The sequence below is a fragment of the Phaethon lepturus genome, unplaced genomic scaffold, assembly GCF_000687285.1.
Source record: "Phaethon lepturus isolate BGI_N335 unplaced genomic scaffold, ASM68728v1 scaffold1863, whole genome shotgun sequence".
NCBI classification, from domain to species: Eukaryota; Metazoa; Chordata; class Aves; order Phaethontiformes; family Phaethontidae; genus Phaethon; species Phaethon lepturus.
In genome coordinates, this window is record NW_010531065.1 from 92,854 (window position 1) to 119,324 (window position 26,471).

The 26,471-nt window shown below is 37.1% G+C and overlaps 1 protein-coding gene across 1 annotated transcript in view; it reads left to right on the forward strand.

Annotated features, from left to right (window-relative positions):
- Nucleotides 1–26,471, forward strand: part of LOC104618746 (dystrophin-like) — a gene marked incomplete at both ends in the record, with an annotated part of 177,047 nt that overhangs the window by 89,754 nt on the left and 60,822 nt on the right. The window contains 4 exons of the mRNA XM_010284423.1: nt 2,145–2,317; nt 5,954–6,110; nt 14,932–15,052; nt 15,730–15,998. Coding sequence (XP_010282725.1) covers nt 2,145–2,317; nt 5,954–6,110; nt 14,932–15,052; nt 15,730–15,998 — 720 coding nt within the window. The remainder of the gene's footprint in view (nt 1–2,144; nt 2,318–5,953; nt 6,111–14,931; nt 15,053–15,729; nt 15,999–26,471) is intronic.

A 26,471-nucleotide genomic window follows, 5' to 3' on the forward strand; every position in this document is an offset into this window, starting at 1 on the left:
TTCCTACTGTGAATAGTTACTCAACGTACATGTTTCATGGCACATCTTCTTGACGAGGAAAAGGCAGCTGTTTCCATCACCACCCTAAAAACTAAGCATTTTGTACAACAGGTAGTGCATACAATAATCCTTTCATTCAGCAATAAGTGTATTGGTTTTTAAAAGTGGAAGGATCCTAGAAGTATAAAGACATTAAAAGTGAATTTTTTTAGTGTGAACTTTATAATTTCTTACATATCGTTTTGGCTGTTTACATCAGGACTGTGATACTTAACCTAGCTTAAATAGAATCTCCAAATGAATACCTGAAGAGAAAGGAATTTGGTAATAGAGTATTCTTCAGTCAAGGAAACAAAAATAAAATATTCCAGCTGGAAGTTGAAGGTAGCAATATTCAGACTTGAAATTCTGAAAATTATTGGAAAAAATGTACGAATTTTCAAGTAAGGTCATTACTACCTGGAGTATTATACATGGTTATATACCTTAATAATGGCATTTTTAAAAATTAAATTGTCTATCTCAACATCAACAAATAAATACAGTATTTATGATAGAGTTACATTCTGCAGAATTACCTCCGATGTATTCCAAACTCATTCCTAACTACTTTACCGTTAGGATGACCACAGATAAAGTAAGATAGTTGGATAAGAACTCCTATACTGTACCAAAGACATTCCTAGCCCTCCTTGAAATTGCTCCAACTACAGTGTTAGCTGTTACTGTGCAAAAAATAGGTATCCAGCAAAGGACAGCAAATGACATTTGGAACAACAGTAGGTGAACAAGGACAATCCACTCATGATTCAGTGCAGCTAACATTGCACTTAAAATATCAAATAAAACCAATTCAATTAGGAACACACCAAGGAGGGAAGTTGTGTGCTCCCCTCCCTCAAAGTCATTCTTTAAAGAAAATTATAACAAATTTCCATTGGGGGCTATCTGTGATACTCAGTTAGTGCTGGGTCTTGGTCTTAAACGCTATAAATCATTTTGTTTTCATACTTCATCCCCAGCATTCCTATTTCAGGCAGCAAAAATCCACCACCAGAAATCTTAGTGCCCAAGCATCCCAGCAGAAAATACAGAGCTTTATTCACTAGGTCATTTTCTTTGTTTCTTTCTGTGCTGCCTTGTTTGAAAGTAAAGGTATTTTTCTGTGTATGTGGCTACATATAGAGTATGTGTGTGCTCATATATGTACCTGTTCAAATTATTATTTTTATTTTTATTTTTATTGTGTTTAAAGAGCTTGATTCAACCACTGTTCACTGCAAATGAATCCATGGCCTTGTGGAAGTGCAGCATGCAAATGTCTTGGAGAAGGGCAGCCAACGTACAAAGGCTTCATTGAGTGTGTGGGCAGGCAGGGATGCTGGTACCAGGCAGCTCCCCAAGGAATGTTCTTTTGGCAGAAACAGCCATGCTAAAAATGAGGGGGTAAAACGAATTCAAAATGTAGAGCTGGCCTGTAGTTACGAAGTGATAAGAAAAGTTGGCTGTTCAACATGAGCTGCCAGTTGCATATTCTAGGTCCTTGCTATTCTCAGACCCTCCTACAGCCATGGCCCTGACCAGTGTTTTGATATAGCACAAAGTGGCTGTTTATTGCTATTGACTGCTGAGACCCGCGCTCCGAAATGCATTCTGTCAACAGAATGCAAGTGAACTTGGCATTTTAAAGCTCAGCTGCTGCAGACAAGTAGATTTCTTGGAACTGCCATGCAGCAGGACCAGTGTTGCAGTCCCCAGCTCAAACTGAAAATGTTGCACAGGAAGACGTATCATGTGAAGGTCAGATTTACCTGAGATCCTGAGGTTATTGTGGGATTTTTCTTTCCTCATCAGCATAGTAAATATATCTTGTCCTTGCTTTGTTGCCTGTCAAAGGCTAGACTTCTAACTTTGTAAATTTTGTTCAGTATGCTCTGTATGGAAAAAAAGTTGTTATTCAATGCAAACGGTTTTCAGGTGACAGGGAAATAGGGCTCTGCGTACAGCACATAGTGCCATAAAAGAAGTAATCAAAATCTGTGATAACTCTGTGTTACACTGAGTATTCTTCTATTTTCTTGAGAAGTGACAGTTTCTATGATCTTGTTAGAAATCACACATACTGTTTTTTATTGCTTCCATAGGAACTACAGGCAGAAATCGATGTTCATACTGACATCTTTCACAACCTGGATGAAAACGGGCAGAAAATCCTGAGATCCCTGGAAGGCTCTGAGGATGCAGCCCTATTACAGAGACGTCTGGATAACATGAACCTCAGATGGAGTGAGCTTAGGAAGAAATCTCTAAACATTAGGTAGGACCTGAACATAAGCAAAAGCCTATAGTTGGTATGTAAGGTGGACTGCTGTATTTTGCCAGTACAAGGATTTAATTTTGTTTCTGATAGCACTATTTCTGTCTGGGTTTAAATCATTTGTGCTATCTTGAATGTTGGCTTAACTTCATAAGAATGATTAGTTTTTTTGGTGTGAAAATGATAGTAGGGGATTACGATTTGAGGCATATGATGAGGTTTTGTAATTACAGAACAAGAGATTAGCAAGTGTAAACAGTAACTGTACCCCCCCCCCCCCCCCCAAAAAAAATGTAGGCTTTTTCTAGAGCTGGGTATGACTTACCAATGGGTCATGAAACTGATTAATCAACCTATATTTATGATAAGCTTTATTTCTAAGGCTGCTATTTCTAGTGCAAAACTAAGAACAATCTTGCAAATGAGAAGACACAATTTTTAAAATTTTAACTGTTGTCTGGAAAGTGGACAGAATTACCAAATAAAAGGCAGGGGTAAAACGAAATCCGTAGGTAGTGTCATGAGAGGAAAAACTTCTCCTTGCAAGGAAAACTATAGTAAATGGTAATGTTACAAATGATGAAGTGGAGATACAGGCTTCAACAGGCTGAAGATTGCTTTTCAAAAGAAATTGTCCAGGTAGCTTCTCTTCAGAAATACAACTTTTACAATAGGCAACCCAGCTCTGTTGCATTCTTGGGCATTTTTTCATTTGCTTGCTTGCTGTGTGTTGGTGGTAGTTCAGAGGGCAGCAAAAGGCAGAAGTGTTTTTCAAAGTAATGTATGAAATATTAGCTTTTTTCAGCTCAGGCCCTAAGGGAGGTCAGTCTCTGTAATGACAAAAGCCATCTTCATAACATCAATCATTAAAAATAAATGAAGGATGTGAGGTTGAAAAGATATTAGTAGCTAAAGAAAAAGAGAGACAAAATCCTCCTTTTTTTTTCTGAGGAGCAAAAGAAGAGGGATATAATCCTTTAAGGTATCTCTCAGATTTTTTTTCTTCTTTTACCCATGAACTTGCCCAAATGCAGCAATGTTTGAGATAAGAAAAATGATCAGTTGGCCAAATATCTGTAATTAAATATATGGGACTTTCTGTCTTTCAGTTTTTGCAGTTCAATGTTTTGCTGCCAGAAATAGTAACTCTAGTTATATCACAGTGACTTCTTGTATTAAACATTCAAAGCAACAGACCCCCTCTCTGTTGAGCAAATGTATTTGCTTTCAATGAAAGGCTCAAGGTGTTCAAGAACTGATTGATTAGGATAAGAAACAATTCTTAACTTCTAAGACATACAATTTAAATGTTGCTGGCCACCAGACTGAATGAACACGCTAGTCTCATTTTGTCTGCTTGGAGCAATTTCTTTCCATCACACACTGTGGAATGGATTTCATCATAACTAGCAATGCTTAGGCAAAAGAGGTATAAGAGCAGAAATATGAAATGTTGCCCAGGCAGCAGTCCCACAAGTCTCCTCATTTAGTGTAAGTTTTAGACTGCTGAAACAGCAGACTCATGCTGTCGCTTAGCTTAGGTGGGCATTCTTCTCTAAATCAATTAGATAAAATACATGGTAGATATCAAGAGAAACCAAGTTCATTTCCATTTCTTTCATTCATTCTGTTAAGTCAGTACAGTTTATCCTAATAAACACTTTCTTTCTTAGAAAGAACTCATTTTTTAAAACTTTTTTCCTGTTACCTATTTTGTCTGCACATGCTTGAACACAGTTATAAATACATGAGTGTGTGCATATAATGTACACTAGCATGCACATACATGAACATATATTCCCAAAGCTGAAAGAAAGGCAGAACAAGATGGGTTCAGGGAAACCATTCACCAAATTGGGGAAGGTCAGAGCACAGCAGCAGTAACAAAATAGCTTTGGGTCACCCTGTTTGCACTTTTTCCCTGTAAAGCCAGACGTGGTTGAAGCAGGGAAGAAGTGAGGACCCTAGTGTTTGCCTCCAGTTGCTGCCTTGTCTGGAAGAGGTGGAAGCTTGCATTTGCTGAGATAAACATGGGAGACAGGCGTTAACCTGACTCGGAAGCTTGGCTCCTTGACTGTATCCCCTCCAAAAGCCCTGTGGTCCTTGCTCTGGCTGTTGCTTCTTGCAACCCCCCGTACAACATGCCCGCTTCTCTCCCCCATCACTGCTTTCAAAGGCATCCTGGGGCTTTCCCAGCCCTCTCTGCCCACAGGGCTGGCCTCCCCCCGCAGCGCCTGCTGTGAGGCAGCTTTGCCCAAGCCCACAGCTGCCCGGTGAGAGCAGAGATCAAAAGGCAGCATGGTCTATGTGTGTTCCTCCCACATAGGCTTTAAGTTTGAAGAAGGAGAAAGCCTTCAATCAGCTCACATACCAGAATAGCTGAGCTTTCTGTCAGCCTATGGCTAATCTGTCCCTTCCCTTTCTCTTTCCTCACCACTCCAGTTACCTGGTGTAAGAGGCTAGAAGGAAGACAGGATCCACAAAGCAATTCAAAGAAATACAACCGTCCTTACCTTCAGCAATTCCTCATTTCTATATCCAAACGAAGTAATAAGGTCTCTAAAACACTGAGTCCATATTTATCACACTTCTTTATAGACCATTCTATATGAGGAGTAGAATTTTCACTGTCAGAACGTATGTGATTTTATGGGCAATTATTGAAAATGAAACGTTATATGAACAAAACTGGAAGTTAAACAGAAAATATATGAAATAAAAGAAAATCTGTCTTTATTTTCCAGTACATTTTATCACTTTACTGTTATATAATACTGCTTTTGGTTTGAATTACTAAGAGGAATTCTTATGTTACCTGGAAGTGAATTAGGAATTTCTTCCCAACTAGCAATTAAAAAATAGCATATTCGTAAGTCTAGCAAGACAAAATTTTAGTGCACTTTATGGCATAAACAAAATTGAAGATTTGGTCAGTGACATTTCAGTCACATCTTTTCTCTCCACAGAAAAAAATTGCTGAAAATTAGTATCTCAATACTTGATCCCAGTATTAAAAAAACACATTTACACATAAACAGAGGAAAAATTTAGAAGATGTCTTTATGGTGGAGACCTTGTTTGCACAAATCAAATGGCACAGACATTTGGGTAGTATAAAGGGATTCTATTGGGTTTAACAATTTCCTCTTGATTTTTTGGGGGAAGGAGGTCATTTGTTCTCTTATCTTAAAGGTGAGCAACCACATGAATCTTGTGTGAGTCTGAATGGTTTGTGTAGTGGTTTAGAGAAATGCTTGCTCTTCTCTGAGTTGAAAACTAGTCTCTACATTTTAGTTAATTAATCTCCTAGTAATCCGAAGTGATGACTAAGTTACTCTCCTGCTAGTCCTGCAAAATATTTGTGCACATTTAGTGAGATTGACAATTCACACAGCTATTACTCAGTGCTGAAGAGAGAAACTAGACAACAACAAAATTATGGGAAAAGAACTGATGTTTTTAGGACTGTGGAACCAAATTTAAATCAGTGTTGCCAGAACCTAATTCAAAGCCACTGAAGCTATTTAAAAATTAAGTTAATGAAACACCAGGATCTTTCTCAGTAAATAAGCCTGTACAATTTTGTTTTTATTTCCCTGTGCCTGAATATAACTTATATTTAATACATGCTTTCAGATCCCATTTGGAAGCCAGTGCAGACCAGTGGAAGCGTTTACATCTCTCTCTTCAGGAACTTTTGGCATGGCTGCAATTGAAAGAGGATGAATTAAAACAGCAGGCACCCATTGGAGGAGATCTTCCCACTGTGCAGAAACAGAATGATATGCATAGGGTATGATTTTTTTAAATGATCTTTCAGTCATTGCTTTTTGTTTTGCAGGTTAGTGTTGCTTGAAACAGTCCTTATTGGAAAAAGTAAGATACCCGTCAAAATACATTTTAGAGACCATGAGAACTGAACTTCTTGCATGAGAGTACTAGCTACAATTTTCAAACACGGCTTAGAAAATCAGCCTTTTGGGGAAGGAAGTGTTTATTACCAGCCGCTTGACTTTTTTGAAAAGCAACACAGCATTTTCATAGACCTATCACAGGCAGCTGGTTTTCATGGCCAGAACAAATACTAACCTAATATTATTTGAGGATTAAATAAGTAGTTCTGAAAATTTTTCTAGATCAGGCATTTAAACTTCATGTGTATTTTTTGAAACCCTATTTTGCTATGATTTTGGGGAACATTTGTGAAAAGAGTGGCTGATATCAGCCCTAATGCAAAACGTTTACATCACGAAAGTATTGTGATAACTAACTGTAATGGTCTGTGGCTCATACTAGTTTCATCAGAGAATTCTTATGGAAAGGCAATAGCAGAACATCATATGAGGACTGTTCTAGACTAAGCTTTGTAGTAAAAAGGAACCTAAATCCAACACTTGTTTGGGAAGTTGTTTTTTAAAAGCCACCAAATGAACAACCCCCAAAATAACACAATATTGCTGAATAATTCTTCATACAAAGATTCACACAGGGGGTTTTTTGTGATAAAAGTATGCTTTAAGTATGTGTCTTGTTTTTAATCTAGTTCACACTTGTCTGACGCTAACCTAATACCTGCTTTCAGGTAAACAGCTTTTAATTTGTTACACCACTGCAGTCTATTCAGGTCTGAATGTGAAATCATGGTTCTAGTAGTGCTTTTTTAGTAGTGACATAAAGAAGCCCATTAGGAAACTAGTGTCCTGCTAAAGTAAAGCTGAAGAATTGCTGAATGAAGTAGTAAATGGGGAGAAACTGTAGTTTTGAGAATGAATAGGGAACCATGTGAAAGGTGACTGGGGTGGCACACCCAACTTCAGCAACTCCTATCACTTGTGAACTCCATAAAATCCTGTCTAGCCCTTATGATAAGACTTCTGTTCCTTTTGTGTTAGTTTCTGATGAAAACTTTAATGTGAGAAGCACCAGTTAATAGCAGATGTCCATAACAGAAACCAGATCTCAACCCACTAGGACAGATCCTGATTCAGTAGGAAGTTGGGAATACAGTGTTAGGGTTGGGTTTTTATGGAGACCAGTATAAGATCAAGGGCAAGGAACCTTACTGATCTAAAGAAATTGTCCTCTCATGTTTAAAAGGGAAATGCATGTAGTGATTGGAATCAACCATATAAGTATTTATACTACGACATTTCTCCACTATACACTATTCCATTTCTTGGAATTTACTTATAGTAAACAGGATGTAGTATTCTAGCTCTCCTCCCCTTCATCCACATGTGACTATAGTTAAAATAATGACATTATGGGAAGTTTCTTCCTCCTGTTTGGTGACCAAGTATACTTCAGTGTGACAACTAAAAAGTTATTTCAAACAAATGTATTTTCTATTGAATAATTTAAATTGTCAGTCAGGCAACTTAATACCATAAGAGACTATTCCAAAACCAGTGATAACCCTGTCAAAGCATTGTGCTGTATATATGCAACTTTCAGTTTGTGAAACTTGCTACAGAAGGTATTGTTTCTGAAGTTCCTAAGTCTCTGATTTTATTGCTTAATGGAGAAATGTGAAAAGGTACTATAAAATGAAATTGGATCTGGAAAACCCATGTTTTCTCCATTCATCAGGTAGCTGTATTATAAATATTGCTCTAGTAGATTGTCCTACCTCATGCTGAAGGACACATTTTTGTTAGAACAAAACTTTTGTCATCTGAATAATATTTGAGTATTTGAAAACATTACTTTTCCTCCTAGATCAAAGAAATAATTTCTTCATCTGGAGAAATTACTTCTCATAAAATTTTAGTATTTTATATTGTTCTATAAACTATTCAAAAGTTTCCCACAATGCACTGTAAAGGTGGCAAGACTTCAGTGATGGAGTAGGTGATCTCTCTGTCACTCACCTATTAACTGAAGTGTTTAAAACTTTTAGGGATGAGAGTGTTGCATAAAAGTAAGGTACCATGAATAGGTGCAAAGTGACTTGACAAAATAGATCTCCTTCTCACTTTTCCTTTTTCATTACCTTCTCTGCCACATACATAAAGACACAAATCTTTGGTCATCATGTCTAGTGTCAAAGCTAGAATGTTTTAGCTTCTTTTAGAAATATGACTTCTTTCCTTTTCCCGTTCTGTTTCGCCTCTGTATTTTAATGTGAGGCCTTTGTAGTTGTTGATATTCTGATTCCTGTGGAAAAAAGGACAAAACATAATCCTTGAAATTAGGTTACCCTGTCTGCTCTTCAAACCTCTTACAGAGAAGGAGGGAAAAACAATCAGTGCAGAACTCTGTCGACTTCAGATTGTCTTTGACAAAATCTGTATTTGCAACTTGGGAGTTTTTCTACTGTGTTTTTTTTTCCCTGGACATTATGGACTTTTTGTTACTCAGTTTCTTTTAGAGAAGCAGCCATACAAAGGCTGTATCAGAATGAACATCTTAGCTCATTTCTGAGCTTGCACCACAAGCGTAGAAGTATCTAGTGTAAAAATGGAGCGCTGTACTAGAAAGCTGTTTTTTTTCAAGAGTTTTGGGCCTCTGCTTAAGAACAAAACTTACCTCTCAGAGTGTTGGATGTGAAAGTAAAGAACAGTTGAATTTTGGTCAGGGCAACCCCTGGTATCAATACAGGCTGGGGGATCAAGGGATCAAGAGCAGCCCTGCCAAGAAGGACTTGGGGTGCCTGGTGGATGAGAAAGATGGGTACAGACTTTTCAGCAGAGCTTGTAGCGATAGGGCAAGGGGTAATGGTTTTAAACTAAAAGAGGGGAGATTTAGACTAGATATGAGGAAGAAATTTTTCACAATGAGAGTGGTAAAACACAGGCACAGGTTTCCCAGAGAAGCAATAGATGCCTCATACCTGGAAGCATTCAAGGTCGTGTTGGATGGGGCTCTGAGCAACCTGATATAGTTGACTTAGATGTCCCTGCTCGTAGCAAGGGAGTTGGACCAAATAACCTTTAAAAGTCCCTTCCAACCCAAACTATTCTATGACTCTATGGTCTTGAGAAAAAGAATCTGCTGATTGTTCATTTTGTTCTCCTGAATGTCAGTTGTGGAAATCAGTCTTCAGTAAACAAGCTAAGTCTGTACCTGATCTGACTAATCTTTTAAATGACCCAAACTTCCAGCTTCGGTCTTCCTATATCAGTGCTATGTCTTTCCTTCTGTGAAGAATTGTTTTTGCCAGGTCAAGCCAGAAGTGAACCCAGGTAAGTTCTTCACTGGAGAAGAGAAAAGGCCTCAGCAGGGGAACATTACTTATAAGCAGTTTAACTAATTGCCATTGAGAAAAGGCATGGTGAATGTAACATAATTTTATGCCTGAATCCTTTTTCTAAAGTGGTGTTACAAGCTGATTTTATTTTTTCCTCTTAAGGATGCAATTTAAAGAAAAAACCAAACATATTTAACCTCACTGTCATTTAGAAGACCATCTGGAATACCTCAGACATTCATAGCAGAGATGAAAAGAAGTTGGTTCTTATCATTACAATGCTCCTAGTCCAAGATTGGCTTTAAAAATTTTAAGAGTGGGATTCAGATGAAAATTTCATATGCTTGGATCTGTTCTGGAGAAGAGCTTGAACTCAGCTGAGAAAAGAGATATCCGTGCAGCCAAAATCATTGTTGCATTATAAATGTGAGGTGCTTTTTAGACAAGGCAATTTGGAATTTATCCCAAATACATTCACAGAACCACTGTTTGTTTACGTATATAGGAGGTAATTTTGTCGATATTTGGCATCTGAAGAAATTGTGGCTATGTCAAAGTCTTAGAATGGGGGGGGATTAGTCAATGATAAAAAATGCTGCAGTTCCTCAAAACATTATTCAATTGTCTTACAGTTTTCTTTGCTTTACTAAGTGTCATAATATTTTATTGAATTTATATTAACCACTGTGTACATGTTACTGATAACCTCAGTAAAACTTAAGCATCATGCAGATAGCATGATTTTTCTCTCATTCTTTTAAGAGTTGCCACATCTTCTCTGTAGTGATTGTATTAACAGCATTAATAGCATTTATGATAAAAGTTAATTATTAACAATGTCCTAGAAAGTCTTTCGCATGAAATCTATAGCAGTGGTGCTTAATACAATTCCTGCTTCAATACACTAACCTTTTCTCGTGGTGCAGTTGATATCTACTTCTTAAAATTCAGGTCAAAACTCATTTTTAAAAAGAATTCTTGTTGGGAAACCTTGAATTAATTTAATTGTATTCTTTAAAATTCATTAAAAGGAAAAATATCTGCTTTTCTAATAAGATATTAATGCTAGTTTTACTAATACAACTCTCTTCTCATTATATTTTCATCTTTCAATTTAAACAGTCTGTGTTTCTCCACCTAAAGAGATTTAAGCACACCCATGAGGAGGTAGTGGAGGTCTGCGATAAGCTGATCAATATATACATTATTAAAATGGTGGACAGAATGCCATTGCTGCTGTAGTGTTGATGACAAATAGAGATGCTTAAATAAAGCAGTTTACTTGGTTTTTTGTCAGGTAATACGTTATGCATGTTCGATTTCCTCTACAGTCACCACAAAGTGTGGAAGAAGTTAAGGCATTCAATGAATTAGACTGAAATCATTAGCTGTAAATTAGACATTCATTTAGGCTAATTCTGCTTTCAATGATGTTCTACTTATTATAAAGATGTATTTGTCAGGGTTCTAGAAAGATAATTTTTTCCCCCTCCCAAAAGGAAGAAAAAACATCATTTATTGCTAGTTATGATTTTTTTTTTTGGTAGTGTATGTGTACATATTTCACAACAAAACTTTAATCAGAAAGGTGACTTTTTCTACATACAGTAAGAACATTTTTGGAATGGGATAGTATGAAATGAGCATTCATTATTTTTAATGCTGTTCTGTACTACTGCTCCACTCTCATGTTTTTTTCATTCTCTCCTATTTAAATTTCTTATACTGAAGCATATTTTAACTCACTCAGTAGAAGTCTGCAGATGAAAACTAGGGAAGGCAATGAGAACTGTAAACAGATTTTAACACCATACTGTGTACTATTCTAAAACTCGGGATTTACAGACTATAATCGCATCCACCAGATCCAACATCCAGGATGGAAAAGTTGGAAAATAAAACCTTTAACACATTGTCTCACTCTTTTCCTTTAACAAGAGACTCTCTGTTTCTGACTAAATGCAAAATATACAAAGTCAGAAAGTTCCCATTAGCATTTCTCTATTGTTTTGAGAAGATAGATACAATGATTCCTGCTCACACATTGTATGGGATCAATTATGTTTATCTGATTATGTTATCCATGTTCTGTTGCACAAGAGATATTGGAAGAATGTGGCTTTAACCCACTTTTGGAAATACAATGCTGCTAGGTGTATTTGGTTGTTACTGTCATATGGAAAAGCAGTTCAAGCTGAAAGAAGGTATTCTGTGTCCTTCTCATTTGTACATAGCTAGGGTTGACCTGACCACAGCAGCAGTGCTCCATGCAGTAGTACTACTCATTCCCAAATACATATCTCAAAGTTGTTTCTGGCTTTTAAATATCCTATAAGTTGGTGCCGTTCTGTGTTCCTCTGGAATACTTGTGACTTCTTCCTGCTCTTGGTGTATGTGGACAGAACAGACCTTTGTGCCTGTGCCTCCTGTTTCACTGGTGTTGGACATAGACATTCTGAGAAATAATTTGTCTTCGGAGATTTTTATAAAGCATACTATATCATAGAATCATATGATCTTTGGGTTGGAAGGGACCTTTAAAGGTCATCTAGTCCAACTCCCCTGCAATGAGCAGGGACATCTTCAACTAGAGCAGGTAGCTCAGAGCCCCATCCAACATGACCTTGAATGTTGCCAGGGATGGGGCGTCTACCACCTCTCTGGGCAACCACCCTCATTTTCAAAAATTCCTTCCTTAGATCTAGTCAAAATCTACCCTCTTTTAGTTTAAAACCATCACCCCTTGCCCTATCACTACAAGCTCTGCTGAAAAGTCTGTCCCCATCTTTCTTACAAGTCCTCTTTAAGTACTGGGAGGCTGCAATAAGGTCTCCCCAGAACCTTGTCTGCTCCAGGCTGAACAAGCCCAACTCTCTCAGCCTGTCTTCATAGGAGAGGTGTTCCATCCCTCTGATCATTTCTGTGGCCCTCCTCTGGACCTGTTCCAACAGGTCCATGTCTTTCCTGTGCTGAGGGCTGTAGAGCTGGATGCAGGACTCCAGGTGGGATGTCACCAGAGTGGAGTAGAGGGGCAGAATCACCTCCCTCAACCTGCTGGTCATGCTGCTTTTAATGCAGGGCAGGATATGGCTGGCCTACAATTCTAATGTTTAAAAGCCAACATGACTGTTATTATCACTTTTAACACCATCAGGTGTTACAAGCAAAGCACACAAGACCATGGGGGAACATTTTAAATTGTGCTACTTGCTGGCTTACTTGAGCTGCAGACCTGCCACACTCTAGTGGGACAGAATGGTGTAAGGTGAGGTGAGCACAAAGGCTATTTAAAAGAATAGATTTTGCAGATTTGAAGGCATGAAAAAGGCTTATTATATTTCCTCTTTCCATTGTACTTCATTCAAGAGTCAGGTATGAATTTATAAAAATTTGTAAACATAAAAATGTCCAAGCTAAAGAGTTTTAACCCTGGAGTAACCCCTCTCAGTTTTTATGCAGAGCAATGTCCAATGGTAGTTTACTTGTTAATACACAGCACTCTTCTTTATTTGTGAAAATCAGTGTTGGTTCTTAAGGGTCAACATGACTGTTTAAAATATTTATTACAGATATTAATCAAACAATAGATTCCCTATTGATAGAAGATGTGGTCTGTGAAAGGATCCTAGTCCCCCCATTCATGTCTATAACACATAATTAACAGTTTTTACTGTGTTGTTTCCTTCAAGAAATCACACTTTCCCTTTAGGTTTTCCTGATTCACAATTACAAACCTTATGGTCAGTTCTTGACCACTTAATAAATGGTTTATTTAAACATTTATAGTAGAATAATGTATTCATGTCCTGAAAGGTATTAAGAATATTTTACCTGTGAGTGCTCATATTATTAACTGCAGTTGTGATTCTTTTTATTTTTCTCTAACAGAAATACCTGTTAGACATTTCCTGTACAGAGCATTTAATATCAAATATAATTAAAAGTGTAATTAACTTTTTGATATTGAATCTGGAAACCCAAATTTTGTTTAATACTTAATTTAACTGAATTGGTGAATTTATTATGTAAGGAACCTATATAATGCCTGTGTTGTAAAAAGAATTTTCTAATCCCTGGAGTAAAATATCTGTTTTCCATTCATGGGATATGGCTGTCCCTTTTTGCAGTATTGTGCTTTGAGTTACATTGCACTATAATTATCTGCATATTTTACCTCTATGCTACTTGAAAACAGTGTGCATTCAATATTGTTTCATAGAGAAGAAAACATTGAAACAAAACAGTGGTAAGGACCATATAGATAAATTCAATACAACATGCAAAAGACCCAGTGCAATGTGCAACCCACAGGCCAGGTTCATCTGCATTTTTGTACGCTGAACACTTGGATTCAGATTAATGGAATCTTAAATTCTCTGTAACAAAAAAAAGAAACACCAAACAAACCGGAGATATGTATATTTTCAGTAGCCTACCAAAACTTCAGATACCAACCTTGAGAATCTTAGTCACAGTCATTTTAAAATCAGGGAATAGAAGAGATGGTAAAAGGAGCTGTTGCTGGAGGAAGAAAAATGCAAATAGGAAAGACGAAGAAAAGGCAAGAAAGGAGGCAGGTGCCAAAAAGCATGACAGGAAAGGAACAGATGAAAGGGAGAAATACAGTTGATCTGAAAAGGAGCAGAACGTACCGCAGAGCAATGTTAAACGTAAAGATCCAGAAATTGTTAATAACTACTGATTAAAGCAACTAGGAATTAACTATTTCATAAGGACTACTTTCTGCCCTTTAATTTTTACTCATGCATGCCTACATCTAAGCTAGTTTGCATTTCTGAATTTTCACCTTGGCCTTCATTCGACATTTCAGAAATCTCAGTTTGTGTAATTTTGGAAGAGATGCATCTACATCACTACTAGAAGGGAATGCTATGATTTCATATATTGGAATTTTTTTGTTACTAATTGTTATGGGTTAACATGTCAATATCCATAGGTCTTTTTTTTTTTTTTTTTATGATATAACAGTTGCCAGCAGCAGTAGCAAAGTGATAGCAGTAAGACATACTGGATTTTCCTTCACATTCTTGCAATTTTGCTTTCAAGAATCATTGGCCATGCTGGTGTGTTCCAGTACAGAGCCAGCCGAAGCCTTGTCCATTGCAGTTCAGTTTTGGAGTTGACCCTGATGTTAATGAACAAAAGGGATCCCTCTCACAGTGAAAATTTGATCAGCAACCTTGGGTACTTTGCAGCGTGCTGGCACTATATTTGCTCTTTTGAATTCAGTGTGATTTCAGGTTAAGTGAAAGCTGATTATCTCTTTTACTTTTTTTTTTTAGCTACTTGTAATAAACACATGGAAGCTGTTGTTGGCAATTTGTGCTTAAATTGATGAAAACAAGGGCTAGTACTTGGTATTTCATTACATAGCCACTTAAAATAATTTTGTTTCGTCTCTCAGACTTTCAAGAGGGAGCTGAAAACAAAAGAACCTGTTATCAGGAGTGCGCTTGAGACTGTGCGAATCTTCTTAGCAGAGCAGCCTGTGGAGGGACTGGAGAAGCTCTACCCAGAACCAAGAGGTAATTGAAGAAAGAGCAGGGTAATAACATGTTGCTGGAAAGATCACTGATGATCACTGATGATTAAATAAATTCTGCCAGCTGCTGTGAAAGCATTCTTTTTACATGCCAAGATGAATGTCAGTATTCAGAAACTAAGCTAAAAATATAGATGAAAGAAACCCTTAGCGATCCTTCTGAACACTGTGGTATTAAATAGACATGCATATTTATAAAGAAGGTTTTGAAACTGGCTTTCAGGACCTATCTATAACTATAGAACTATTTGAGCTCTGAAAGCTGCAATTTAACTTAAAATTCTGCTTGTAGTCTCAGTAGCACAGAAACTCCCAAATCCACTCAATTGCAGCAAACTATTCACAATTATTAATATTTATGTATGTCCAGAACTATTTTGCTGAACCTGGAAACAGTTGATAAACTTTTAGCTACACCTTGTATGTTTAAAAATGCCTTTATGTATTTGAATGCATGTTTTGGTGATCTGTATGGTGGCAAGATTTAAATTTGTTAAGAGATTTTCAAATGAGAATACATTAATAAAATACATTTCACAGGTGTTTTTGGTTATGAATGGTTTCTGAGCTAGTTAACTGAGCTTTAAAGTTACCCAGATGGTAATGATTTTTCTTCTAAGACAGAATACGTCTTAAAAGCTTCTTGACTTTCACATTTAGAGCTGTCACCTGAGGAACGGGCCCACAATGTGACTAAACTTCTCCAAAGGCAAGCAGATGAGGTCAGAACTGAGTGGGATAAGCTGAATCTACAGTCTGCTGATTGGCAAAAGAAGATAGATGATGCTCTTGAAAGACTGCAGGGCCTTCAAGAAGCAATGGATGAACTGGACTTGAAACTGCGCCAGGCCGAAGTGTTCAAGGGGTCCTGGCAGCCAGTGGGGGATCTGCTAATTGATTCTCTGCAGGATCACTTAGAAAAAGTCAAGGTATGTGTCGGTATGTCAGTATTTCTGAATGTAAAATGATTGGCTTGTTCATTGCATGAATCCCCATATCAGGAGTTCTTTTTTAAATTGATAAATAAATATCTTAGTGATTTATTTAAAAAAAAATTACATACAAAGAATTTTATAATTTCTGCAGTTAAATTGGAATTGAAGCAACATTGAGAATGTAAATTGCTAACCTGGGTAAAAAGCACTGCAGGAATATGTAAATATCCTTAGCACACTCACTGCTAACTCAGGAGATACAGAGTTAACAGTAAAGAAAGCAAAATAGAATAGGTAGGAGAATATATGTTAAAAGTATAGAAAATTAATTCTGTTCTTTATCATATTTTTGCAAATATGATGAGTACATGGTTGTATATACACTTGTAGAGTAGAATTTAAATCATTTAAAATATATGGGTTTTTTGTTGTTTTGTCATGATGGTGGTATTTACTATCTGTCTTGATAACTAAGCCTCATAATGTAAGATCATTTAAAAAAAAAAAACACAACCCTGGAAAAACTATTATTATCTTCTATAATTTAATGCTTATCTGCTTTCAAGTGTTGTTTCATAAAATCATTGCTAATTGACAAACTTGTGAGGACTTGTCCTCTTTCAGTATGACTGCCATGGCCAGACTTTATAAATACTGCAGGATTCCTTCACCTAGAGCACAACAGAGGCAGTTGCCGTTTTGGTAAGGACAAAGTGCCTCTGTTGCAGTCACATAAATGGGAATCATCAGTCATTTTGAAAGAGATCTGAGCTGACTGTTATTTTCTGTAGTAGAACATTAGCATCTAAGGAAGAGGAAATAGAATGACTAATGAAGAAAAAATTCCTTTAAAAATCAAATGTGGTTATGGTGGGTTGACCTTGGCTGGACTCCAAGTGCCCACCAAAGCCACTATCACTGTCCCCCCTCAGCTGGACAGGGGACAGAAAATATAACAAAGGGCTCATGGGTCAAGATAACGACAGCGAGAGATCACTCACCAATTACTATCACAGGTAAAACCATACTCAACTCAGTGAAAATTAATTTATTACCAATCAGATCAGAGTAGGATAATGAGAAAATAAAAACTAAATCTTAAAATGCCTTCCTCCCACCCCTCTCTTCTTCCTGGCATCAACTTTACTCCCAATTTCCTTTACATCCTCCCCACTGAGTGGTACAGGGGGACGGGGAATGGGTGTTGCGGTCAGTTCATCACACATTGTCTCTGCCAGTCTTTCCTCCTCAGGGGGAGGACTCCTCACACTCTTCCTCTGTTCCAGTGTGGGATCCCTCCCATGTGAGACAGTTCTCCCGGTACTTGTCCAATGACTCCTTCCCCTGGCTGGCAGTTCTTCATGAACTGCTCCAGCCTGGGTCCCTTCCACGGGGTGCCGTCCCTCAGGAACAGGCTGCTCCAGCCTGGGTCCCCCACAGGGCCACAAGTCCTGCCAGCAAACCTGCTCCAGCCGGGCCTCCTCTCTCCATGGGGCCACAGGCCCTGGCAGGAGCCTGCTCCAGGGTGGGCTTCCCATGGGGTCACAGCCTCTTTCAGGCACATCCACTTGCTCCAGCGTGGGTTTCTCCCCAGGCTGCAGGTGGAGATCTGCTCCAGCGTGGAGCTCTGTGGGCTGCAGGGGGACAGCCGGCCTCACCATGGTCTTACAAGTCCTGCCAGCAAACCTGCTCCAGCCGGGGCTCCTCTCTCCATGGGGCCACAGGCCCTGGCAGGAGCCTGCTCCAGGGTGGGCTTCCCATGGGGTCACAGCCTCTTTCAGGCACATCCACTTGCTCCAGCGTGGGTTTCTCCCCAGGCTGCAGGTGGAGATCTGCTCCAGCGTGGAGCTCTGTGGGCTGCAGGGGGACAGCCGGCCTCACTGTGGTCTTCACCATGGCCTGTGGGCAATCTCTGCTTGGGTGCTTGGAACACCTTCTCCCCCTCCTTCTTCACCGACCTTGGTGTCTGCAGAGCTGTTCCTCTCACATATTCTCACTCTTCTCTTTGGCTGTATTTGCACAGGTTTCCCCCCACCCTCCTTCCTAACTACGTTATCGCAGGGGTGCTACCACCTTCGTTGATGGGCTTGGCCTTGGGCAGTGGCCCCTGCAGCCCCCATGCTACCAAAACGTGGCCACACAAACCCAATACAGTAGTTTATAAAAAAAAAAAGTCCATGAGTTTTAATCATACAGGTGGTTTAATGAGTGTCCTGTACAAATATTATATAATATATAATTGTGACAAATTAAGTACTTGGTAGCTGGTGAACAGTTAGCTGCAAAATTTGTTTATCCTCATTTAAATTCCTAAATGAATAGTAGAGATCTATTTACAAATTCTCAGAAAGTGTCTTTATTATAAACATGGATTTTTTTTGTGATTTTGAAGAAGATATTCTGAACAGAAACACTGAAGCCCTGATATTACTGGAAAACAAAGCAAGTCATTTTATTCCAAAGCTGTGACCATAACTGTTGACTCCATAATTATAGTGCTGAATCCTGTTGCAGTTTAAAAAAAAAAAAAATCTGTCCTAGACAACATAATGTAATTCTAATAACATCCATGATAAAACAGAAATCTTAATGCTTATGAAAACCCAGAGGTACTATCACTTTTTACATGTCTGTTTATGCCTTCTGAAGTCTTAATATTAGGGCCAGACAGAAAAAAAAGCTTCTGTTTCAGGATAATGATTTCACATAAAATTATGTGTTACCATAGAATCATAGAATAGTTTGGGTTGGAAGGGACTTTTATAGGTCATCTAGTCCAACCACCCTGCAATGAGAAGGGACATCTTTAACTAGATCAGGTTGCTCAGAGCCTCATCCAACCTGACCTTGAATGTTACCTCTACCCCCTTATCTTTATCTCATTTGTACCATATTTACTTAATACATTTATGAATATAGGCCATCATAAAACTATACCATAAGATTATGAGCTAAATGGCAAATGTAAAAAACATACAGAATCTATTCATATCCTTATATGCTATAACTTTTCATTTCATATATAGCAATTATAGTCTGTTAGATGCACACAGGGTGATATTGTGCTTTCAGCACCTTCTAAGTGACCATAATTACCTTAGGTAATATAAGAACACAATAGGCCAAAAGCTGAAAAATATTAACTCTGTGTGTAGCACAGTAATAGTCCCAAAATATCCTATCTAGAACGTATGTATTGCTCTAACAACATGTAATTCCAATATAAATACTGAAGATAAATGCATGTACTAACTAGGTAATGCAAGCATGTTTGTGAAATTTATAACTAGAAAGAAAGCTACAATTTTGTCTGCAATTCGAAGGCCTATATAAAATTGTATGTTTTCAGGTTTTGTAGGTTTTACCTCAGTTATTCATATTTATGACATCCATATTTTTTCTTAGAGTGAAATCTATTTTAGAAAAGTTGTAAATCAAGACCAATAATTTATGTAACCCTAAAACAGAGCATGTAAATCCTTAAAAGGTTTTAAAGTTTGCGTTTCTTACAGGTGATCTGGCTAGACTATAGAAAGTTTGATCATAAGCCTTTATATCCTTAGCATATCTAGCTAAATATTGAATATAAATATTGAAAATATACTCATAACCCTAGCCTTGGTTGCTGGGTTTAATTTTTTAAAACCTAAAAAAGATGGCTTAATGTAAATATATTTCCTGTGACAGGAGCAATAAGATGTGATTTAAACCCATTTGTATGTTGAACATATTTGTAGGATAGTAAGTTCATTTCCGTTTTACTCCCTGTTTTGATAAGTTTAGGTGTAACTATTATTACTAACTCAGTAATAATGATTAAATTTACTCAGTTTTTCTCCCTCCCCACCCCCCTTGTTTTGTTTAAATGAAGCCCAAACAATTGGAAAACTATTAGTTTTGTGTTTCACTTCCACAGCTATCAAAGATGGAAGAGAAAGATTATATTTTGGCTGCTTTTGTACAAGATATTAAAGCAAACCATTAAAGCAAATTTCTACAAGATTTAATGCATATTTAACAACTACATAAAATAAACTTTCAATAACAGTATTATATTCATAGTTACTTGTAAACAATGTTGTTGTTTTGAGAGGAAATTAGTTACTAAAAGAATTGCTAGTCTAATGCCTGAAAGTATTAATAAGATTAAGAAAGATAATATGGGAACACTTGCAAAAAAGAGTATGTAGAATTGACTCAAAGACACTGACAAGCAGTGTCTACGTTCTGTGTGCTACAGAAATGAAGAACATCATTCTTAGTCTAAAGTGGAGGTGCAATGATGGGAAGACTGAAGGGGCAAGAGAGATTTCCGGTAGAGGGACAAGTGGAGGGAGCGGGAAGAAAGCCCCAACCTGCTCAGCACTGAGTTGATTCCTCCTAGATTCCTAGTTAATTCTTACAGTCTACAGGCCCAGTCCTTAGCTCCAAAACTGTAGTAATCCCCCAAAGTGCTGTCTGCATATGAGAATGGAAAATGAGTTAAAATCTGTTGTGTAATTCCTAATGTGCAATTTAAAAACTTACCTTATAATATTCAAGACTGGGAGAATTGCTCAGACATTTACTCAACTCCGCAGATTTTAAATGCCTTTGATGTTTATTATTTGGCCTGTATAAGCTAGTTTAGCACATGCCTGGTTACTACTGTTTTCTTCTCGCTCCTCTAAGTAATTGATTCACTTAAAAGGTTAAATACTTTTCCTTTGAAAATGTTTCAATTAAAAGGTAAATTTGTTGCAGACAACACAAGTTATGCAGCCTTCAGTTAAAAATTATTAGCAACCAGTAAGATTTTTCCTTTAAATTATGAGCCAAACATTATCAAAATTGGTATATTATAAATCTCTCGTCCTTGGTCTGGTTTTTATGATGTGTATCACAATGAATTATGATATTACAGTGTGACAGAGAGTAGCTATTACTCTCTACACATCTAGCACCCCAAGCACCTTCTGAGCTGATCTTTGAAATATTCGTCACATGTGACTACATTGTTTGCAAATCCTTCTCCTAATCAGGGTCACAGTAGCCTTCCTAAACCTAAACTGATGAATAACTTCCTAGGGAATGAGCTTAGCCAGTGTCATTTGTCACTGTTGTCTTTAGTGATAGTTGCTGGAGCTCTTAATGTTGTTGTGTAACTTTGAAGTCACACAAAACAACTGATCCTTGATCACTATTAATGGTTTATTATTATAGATCCTTGATCAGTATTGATTTACCAACTCTTCATCTCTGATTCTGAGGCCAAGAGATAAATAGTTTCACGCACTTACCCCAAAGAATGCAAATGTGCTGGTTTAGACTGGGGTGGAGTTAATTTTCTCCATAGTATTTTGTATGAGACTATATTTTAGATTTGTGCTGAAACCAGTGTTGATAGTATAACGATGTTTCCATTATTGCTGAGCAGGGCTTACACAGAGTCAAGGCCTTTGCTGCTTCTCACACCGCCCCACCAATGAGAAGGCTGGTGGTGCACAAGAAGTTGGGAGGGGACGCAGCTGGGACAGATACCCCCAGCTGACCAAAAGGATATTATATGCCATATGACATCATGCTCAGCATATAAGCCCCACCAATGAGAAGGCTGGTGGTGCACAAGAAGTTGGGAGGGGACGCAGCTGGGACAGATACCCCCAGCTGACCAAAAGGATATTATATGCCATATGACATCATGCTCAGCATATAAAGGTGGGGGAAGAAGAAGGAATCAGGGGACATTCAGAGTTATGGTGTTTATCTACCCAAGTCACCATTACATATGATGTAGCCCTGCTTTCCTGGAGATGGCTGAACGCCTGCCTGCCAGTTGGAGGCAGTGAATGAATTTCTTGTTTTTCTCTGCTTGTATGCATGGCTTTTGCTTTACCTATTAAACTGTCTTTATCTCAAGCCACGAGTTTTCTCACTTACTCTTCTGACTGTCTCCCCCATCCCACCAGGGGGAGTGAGCGAGAGGCTGCGTGGTTGCCTTAGTTGATGTCTGGGGTTAAACAGCAACAGCAACCTAGACCACAGATGATCTATAATCAAAATATTCTTCAGACTTCTCTGCTGTCCTATGTTATTCTCCCTTTTCTCTTCTCTCATATGAGTGATCTTATCTGCAGACTGAAATATAATTTACTTTCTTAATAACACACTTTCTCTCTCTCTCTCTCTTCCAAGCATACCTTTCTGTCCATTAAAATCCAAACCATCGCTTAACTGTCTTAAATTCAGTTCAAGCCCAAATTAATCTATTAAATGTTCTCTAATATCCTTTGGCTGATCATTTTGATTTTAGCTCAGATCATATTTTAGTCATGACCTGAGATTTCTACTTCTCTCTGCAGCAAATTCAACAGATACACTAACAAAATTTTCTCCTTTTCATCAAACGCCTGAAATACTTCACATAAGACATGGTCACATGAGACCACCACTTAGTTTTTGTGTTAAACTTTTCCTGGTATGCAACTGATGTGCAATCATACCTGCCTCATCCATTCGGTATCTTATTCAAAGACCCATTCCAGGAATTGGTGGCAGCAGGACCACCTTGCCTCTCTTCCTTCCCAAAAGACTCTCCTTTACTCCAAACCAACCAAAACCTTGCTAAAGATTATGCTGCTAGTGTGCAACAATCATTACATGTCATGGTGATACCTTCTCACTGTTTTCTCGTCTTCTCTTATCTTTATGGATAATTTCTACTAATTATTTTCTACAAAATTGTGAAACAAAAGGCAAAGAGAAATTCACATGAGTACTGTATAAGTACTTTTGTTCTGTAGATGTCAAGCCTGAATTATATGCTGTTTATTTCAGACTTCAGCATAATTGACAGTTGTAGCCAATTATATGTCACTGACAAATGTTCACTGGAAAGTGTCAACCTGAAACTTCCTTCTAATTTGTAAACTGAACAGTTTGCAATTATGCATAGATCAGAAATGAGCTGATCTGCTTATCATCTACTCCAAAATTACTTTCTATGTGCACTTGATCCTTTTGTCTCTAGTCATCTCTTCTCTAAATGAGATGAAAGGCAAGACAACCCCTTAAGATAATTAGCTAAATTTCAGTTGTGTTCATATATGGCCAGAGAATTAAAAGAAATAGATTTGGCAGGGTTAAAATACCGTATTATTACAAACACTCTAATACTAAATTAGCAACCTCAATTACTGAACAATGAATGAGCATGGACAGTTCATTTAAAGAAGAAAAAAAAAAGCCTTATATATTCTTTGGTACTTCATTTTAGTACTGTTAAGCTGCTGCTGTTCTGAAAAGAGGTATTTCAGAAAAATGGACTCTTACAGTGCTATTATAAGGGAACTGTGCTGACAGCTGCTTATAATGGAGATTCTGAGAGAAAAAAAAAATTCTTCCAAAATTATTTGAAATACTTAGGTAATTGATAATTTTCTACACTTTCTGAAGAAAGAATGATTTTTGTAAGGAATGGGTAGGGGTCACATACAGGAAAATTAATGAATGGCACCTAAAACCAAGAAAATAGTCCACATTCATCCCCTCCTAGAAATGGAGATGTACACTGGACAAGAAGAGATCAGTTTTAAATAGATCCGTAGAAACTGTGGAAGAAATAATTTCGTGGAAGTTGTATTGAATAGCCAGAATTTCCAACTAGCTAGACCAATCAATAGCAGTACTAGATCCTTATTAAAGCAAATTGTAGTCAGATTGTAATGCAATGCCTATGTTCCTGTTAATTTTTTGCTAACATAAAATTAAGGTATTCATTAAGTTAAGCTGGCAGACCTCATGCAATCGTCTGTAAAGTAAAATGACTTTTGAGATCTTTTTAATTCCCCTTCTTTACTAATAGACTATATGTTCCTTAATAAAAAACAAACAAACAAACAAAAAACCCACCAACAAAAGACAATATTTACTTTTCATATAGAGGTCTGAATTTATATCAACAGCAAATTATTGGTGTTTGGAAGTAAATTAACTTGCCTGGTATTCTGAATAAACTTACTTTTGTTCCACTTTTGTTATTTTTTTGTGTTGCCTAGCTATCTTCTTGCATTATTCCAAACACAGGCCCTTTTTTACTTCAAATTTCTACCATGTATAATCACTTTTTTTTTAACATACAACACTGATTGGTTTCACTGCTGTTACAGATATTTGAGGATAAAATTTCTATTTAACAGACTTTGCAGTAGGCAAGTCTACAGAAGTGGTCCTAAAGTATTTTTTCAGCAGTTTCAGTACTTATAGACTAGGATGTATTATGACAATTTACAAGCATCAGTCCCCACTATAGCTATACTTCCTACTGTTCTTAGATTTAAAAACATTAAAAATACTCAGTCATTCCATATAGAGAATTTTAGACTATGAACTAAGACTTGACTATGTATTTTTAAATAGTTTGTAGAATTAACAGATGACAGCATCCATTGATTGACAGCTGAATAAGAAACTATTTCCCTGCAGTGTAGGAGATGCAAGTATTAATGTTTTCTTCAGACTACAACTGAAGTAGTTACTGCTACAAATGCTTCTTAAGTTTACCATTTCATATATATGTTGTGCTGTGATAGAATCATGCAATAATTATTTATGATGTCTCCTTAGACTACTTTAGAATGCATATACATTTTTTCAATTTAATTTGAAGCCAGCTGTCACCACCACAGTCTATAATCAATAAGAATTTAGTTGTCCTTTTTACTTTACTAAGTCTCCTAATAAGTTCTCTTCTGGATTCTGCGATTTTTAAAAACTAATTCATACAGAATAACCATTTCCTTCTAAACCATTTGCCAGCTTTCCAAAGCCCAAAAAATCATCCCTAAGAAAATTAGAGATGATCTTTATAAACAGCTTTTGTATGTGTGAAATATTTGTAGTCTAGAGATTGTTCTGATACTATAAAAGGAGGAGATGATCTAACGGCATTCTAGAGGACTTTACGGTTTTAAGTATAAATACAGTCAATAAAAATAGAATTTACAAAATGTCAAAAACTCTTCAGTGACTGTTTCAATGCTAATATAAACTAAAACATCAGTAGAGTGTGTCAGAATATAATAAACTTTATTTTAAAATAAACCAAAATCTTACTTAAATTTACTGTCACATTTTGACATCCTACAGATGTCCTTTTTATATATAATATTTTTGTGAATTTAAAACTTTGTGGAGTTGCTATGATGAAAGCTATAGTTGAAGTTTGTTGAATTTGTTAACGGGTCAACTTTCAGGATGTTGTAAAACATCAAAGACACTTCAGCTAATAACATTACCTAATTAGTTGTGCAGCCTGGTGGACTGTTTTTACCTTTTTTTAAGAGTAATTTTATACAACAGAGAATTTAGTAGGGTTGTTTGTTTTGTTGTCACTACTTGATGCAAGTTTAATTTTCTAAGGTTTGCTTTAAATATGAAATTGAGGTAAAAACCATGGAGTGTTTCATCACGTAGTTGTACCAGCTGAAGTCAGTTCTGCTATGCTGCTTAGCTTGTAGGAGATGAAAATCACTCAGTTGTGTCCTGTGGTCTCTTAACCTCATTTTAACAGATTACAAATCAACTTATTTTCTCACATGAAAAGAAATATATTCACAAATGGTTATTTGATATGTAATAACCCCGTATTTGCAACTGATACAAACAATCCAGAAGTCTCATCTGCCTTATGTTGTTGCTGTGTAATCAGTCACATGAGACTGGAGAGTTTGTTCTGGCAATAACCAGGGCAATAGCCCATATCTAAGCCCATTTTAAATACCTGAAGCGAAAAGTCATTCCTTCTGCTGGCTCCTTTTGCAATAAGCTATACATTTCTGATTTCATATTTAGGTGCTACCACTTTAATTGCAGTGAATGATTTATGGAGACTAGGTTACAGAGGGCTTTTGTCTATGTCAAGCTACTTATTGTAAGGGAGAGTACAAAATCTTTTTTACATAGGAATAATAAGAAAATGATGAGCAGACAGAGAAGTGAAATATTATAGTCATCTTTTAAAATTAAAACTGCCCTTGACCATACTATTTATTGGGAAACAGTAGCATAATTGAGATACAGCAACATTAATGTTGCTTTGCTAACAAAGAACAAACAAAAAATGAGTATTCTTTAATTAAGTTTTTTGGGAATCCAACGATTAGTGTGAGAAACCGCCTCTTGTAGACTATTTTGCAGAAGAACCAGCACCTGAGAAAAAGCTGCACCAGATTTCACCCAATTTGTAGCAGATTTGTGTTAATTGTATTAACACAATTATTAGTAGAACAAAGTAACTATTCTGTCTTTGATTAAGGACCTTTGGGCTAAATAATACTGTCAAGTTTTCCCTGACAATAAGTGCAGAAAAATTCCTGAACTCTAAGGAATAAAAAAAGGTGACCAGTAAAAAGTGGAAATCTTTTCTACCTCCAACCTAGTTCGGTAGAACATGCTGTTATTAGATCAACAGATTTCATTTAGAGCCAA